Raw genomic sequence first — 2,789 nt, 5'->3', positions numbered from 1 at the left:
AAAGCAGAAGCATCAGGGCCTAACAAAGCCAGGGAGAGTAAGAGAGAGAGAAAAGCAGCTAAAACCCTGGGTATCACCGTGATAGCGTTTTTAATCTCGTGGTTACCGTATATGATTGATTCATTCATTGATTTTTTGGGAGGGTGGATAACACCTTCATATGTTTATGAGATACTTTGCTGGTTCGCTTATTATAACTCTGCTGTGAATCCTTTGATCTATGCTTTATTTTACCCTTGGTTTAGGAGAGCAATAAAACTCATTCTAAGTGGCCAAGCATTAAAAGACAGTTCATCAACCATACGTCTGTTTTCTTAATGAACCTGAATTCCAAATTGAGGCCTTTGTTGCTATATTGAGAATGTCCCCAGAATGGTGGCGTGAATCACACTGCATGAAGATGACCCATCACACTGCAGAGGGGAAATAATACCTCCGTTTCAGTAGCACAACTTTTATGCCTTTACTTTCTCAGGGAAGTGAACACCTTTACACATTTGAAAGGAACATGTTTACTAAAAAACAGCTGACATATGTCCATAGTTTCTAGTTTCTTCAAATCTGGGTACTTCCCTGCTTTGTCAGTTGTTAATTATTTTCCTTTTCAAGGCCTCTCGTGAGGCTTGCCTTTGTGTCACCTTCAAAGGTGGCCTGGTTCCATGTCCTCTGGGAAAGTCTCGCCGTCACTGTCATCTCTGGACTCTGTGCACCTGACTTCTATTTTAAGCAGTTTGTTTCTTGGATCTGGTCTTTCTGTAGTTCCTAAGGTTCTCTGAGGGCTATTTCAGGCTCAGGACTGGACTCATATATTATATTTGGGGGGATATTTTGTGGAATATTCTGAACAGATGATACAATTTCCATACTGGTGATTGTCCTTTTATGAGACTGTTTTCTCACCCTATGAGGTGAGCTGTTTTACCTTTCTGCTATTGTGGACGGCATTTTTCTCTCACTTTTTTTTCCTATAAAGAATATCAAAAGTAGTACCTTGTTGATGACAAAACACTGTGTTGTAAGTTATGGAAAAAGAAAAAATTATTTAACAAGCAATGGTGTGGCATACAGCTTTTTCGGAAAGAATATTTAGCATCTCGCCTCATATCATTAACAAAATCAAAACTAATATTTTCAGATATTAAAACACTAGTGTTTTTAGAATTTTGCATTGTAGGAATTGTGACTGAACATCTGTATAGATTCAGCACTCCATTTAATTTTTTTAACTCAAAAGAACAAAGTCCAATTAAGAAAAAATTTAAAAGTTAAATTGGAAAAGTCTAGGCAGCAAAATGGTGAAGGTTAATAGATTTAAACATATAAAGGCTTTAACAAACTAGTAAGACAAGTTAACACCGACTGGGCTGTGAATAGGTAATTCCATGGAGGAAAATATATAGATGTTTAATAAACAAATACATTTAAAAGCAAATTTAAAAATGATTTTTAAATGCTAATGACTGCGTGATAGGGTATCATATATCAAATTTGCAAATATTTGACGTTTCAATAATACCCGATATCAGAGCATGGGAACTTGGATGCTCTCGTGCAAGTAGAGCATGCTCACACACATGTATTCTTGGGAGAGTATAACTTAGTCTCTGCTTTCTGAGAGGAATTAAAAACTTAGGGGCGTCTGGGTGGCTCAGTCAGTTGAGCATCTGACTTTAGCTCACGTCATGATCTCAGGGCTCCTGAGTTTGAGCCGCAAGTTCGGGCTCTGTGCTGACAGCTCAGAGCCAGGAGCCTGCTTCGGATTTTGGGCTCCCTCTCTCTCTGCCCCTCCCCTGCTCGTGCTCTGTCTCTCTCTCTCTCAAAATAAACATTTTTTAAAAATTATTTTTTAATTTAAAACCTACATGTCACTTGACTCTGTAGCTCCATTTCTAGAATGTAATCTTAAAGAGCCAGCCAAGAAAGCAAACATGAAAATAACATTCATAGTTTAACTTTTAGTTTTAACTTGGAAATGCCTAGGTCAATATGGGATAAATTAAATGAACGATGTTCCAACTATTAATGGAACATTATGAAACTTCAAAAGGTGCTAATGAGTGCTAGCTAAATTGACATGGAAAAACAACCACGATATATTTTTTGACTAAAATCAAAATAAAACAAAACCAAAAACCCTGATTATAAAAACCCATATTATAGAACAGTATAAGTAAGAATGCCCCCATATATGTATATTTCCATATATTTTTTTTAAGTCTAACTTTATGTATAATGGACAGTGTGTGTGTATATGGGAGGGGCATTACAGTATCATTTATTTTTATCACTATGGTGTTTGTGAAAATATTAAAATATCAAAATTGGCATTGTTATTTCACAATCTCTGTTTCACCTGTGTACTGATTCAGGTTTGTCAGTTCGCTTGTTTTAATAAAATAAGAAAGTTCTTTGGGTACATATCCCTAGGATATTTTGTCTTACTTCGGGAACTAAATTTCAGCTGCCTTGGTCTATTTTAGGAAGTACCTATTAAAAGTGGTGAAGCATCTTCTTAAGAATTGTATCTTACTGTTATCAAAATGCTTTTAATATTGTTTTGAGGTGCACACCTTCATGGGTCACACTCTGTACCTTGCTCTTCGGGGCTGCTGGATTGGAGTGTAATGACAGGTCTGGAGGCCAGAAAAGGTGATAGGGGAGGTGATGAGAAGGGTCTGAACAATTACCTCAGGGAAGGCCATTATCACTTCTTGAAACCAGGGACACTGACCTCAGGCAGGAGTGGACCAGCTGCCTCTTCCCCAGAAAAAGGCTTGTGAGGAGTCGAG

General features: G+C 37.4%; 1 protein-coding gene across 3 annotated transcripts in view; it reads left to right on the top strand.

The window, feature by feature from the left end:
* Nucleotides 1-318, top strand: part of LOC115296299 (trace amine-associated receptor 6-like) — a 1,325-nt gene extending 1,007 nt beyond the window's left edge. Inside the window, exon 2 of one of the 3 annotated variants that reach the window (XM_029944783.1) lies at nucleotides 29-318. In XM_029944783.1, the coding sequence (XP_029800643.1) occupies nucleotides 29-318 (290 nt within the window). Of the gene's footprint in view, nucleotides 1-16 lie in introns of all 3 variants that reach the window. The other 2 variants (XM_029944780.1, XM_029944781.1) reach the window with 2 other exon arrangements.
* Nucleotides 319-2,789: the final 2,471 nt, after the last annotated feature.

The sequence above is a fragment of the Suricata suricatta genome, chromosome 7, assembly GCF_006229205.1.
Source record: "Suricata suricatta isolate VVHF042 chromosome 7, meerkat_22Aug2017_6uvM2_HiC, whole genome shotgun sequence".
Classification (NCBI taxonomy): domain Eukaryota; kingdom Metazoa; phylum Chordata; class Mammalia; order Carnivora; family Herpestidae; genus Suricata; species Suricata suricatta.
This window is presented reverse-complemented; position numbering and strand designations above follow the sequence as displayed.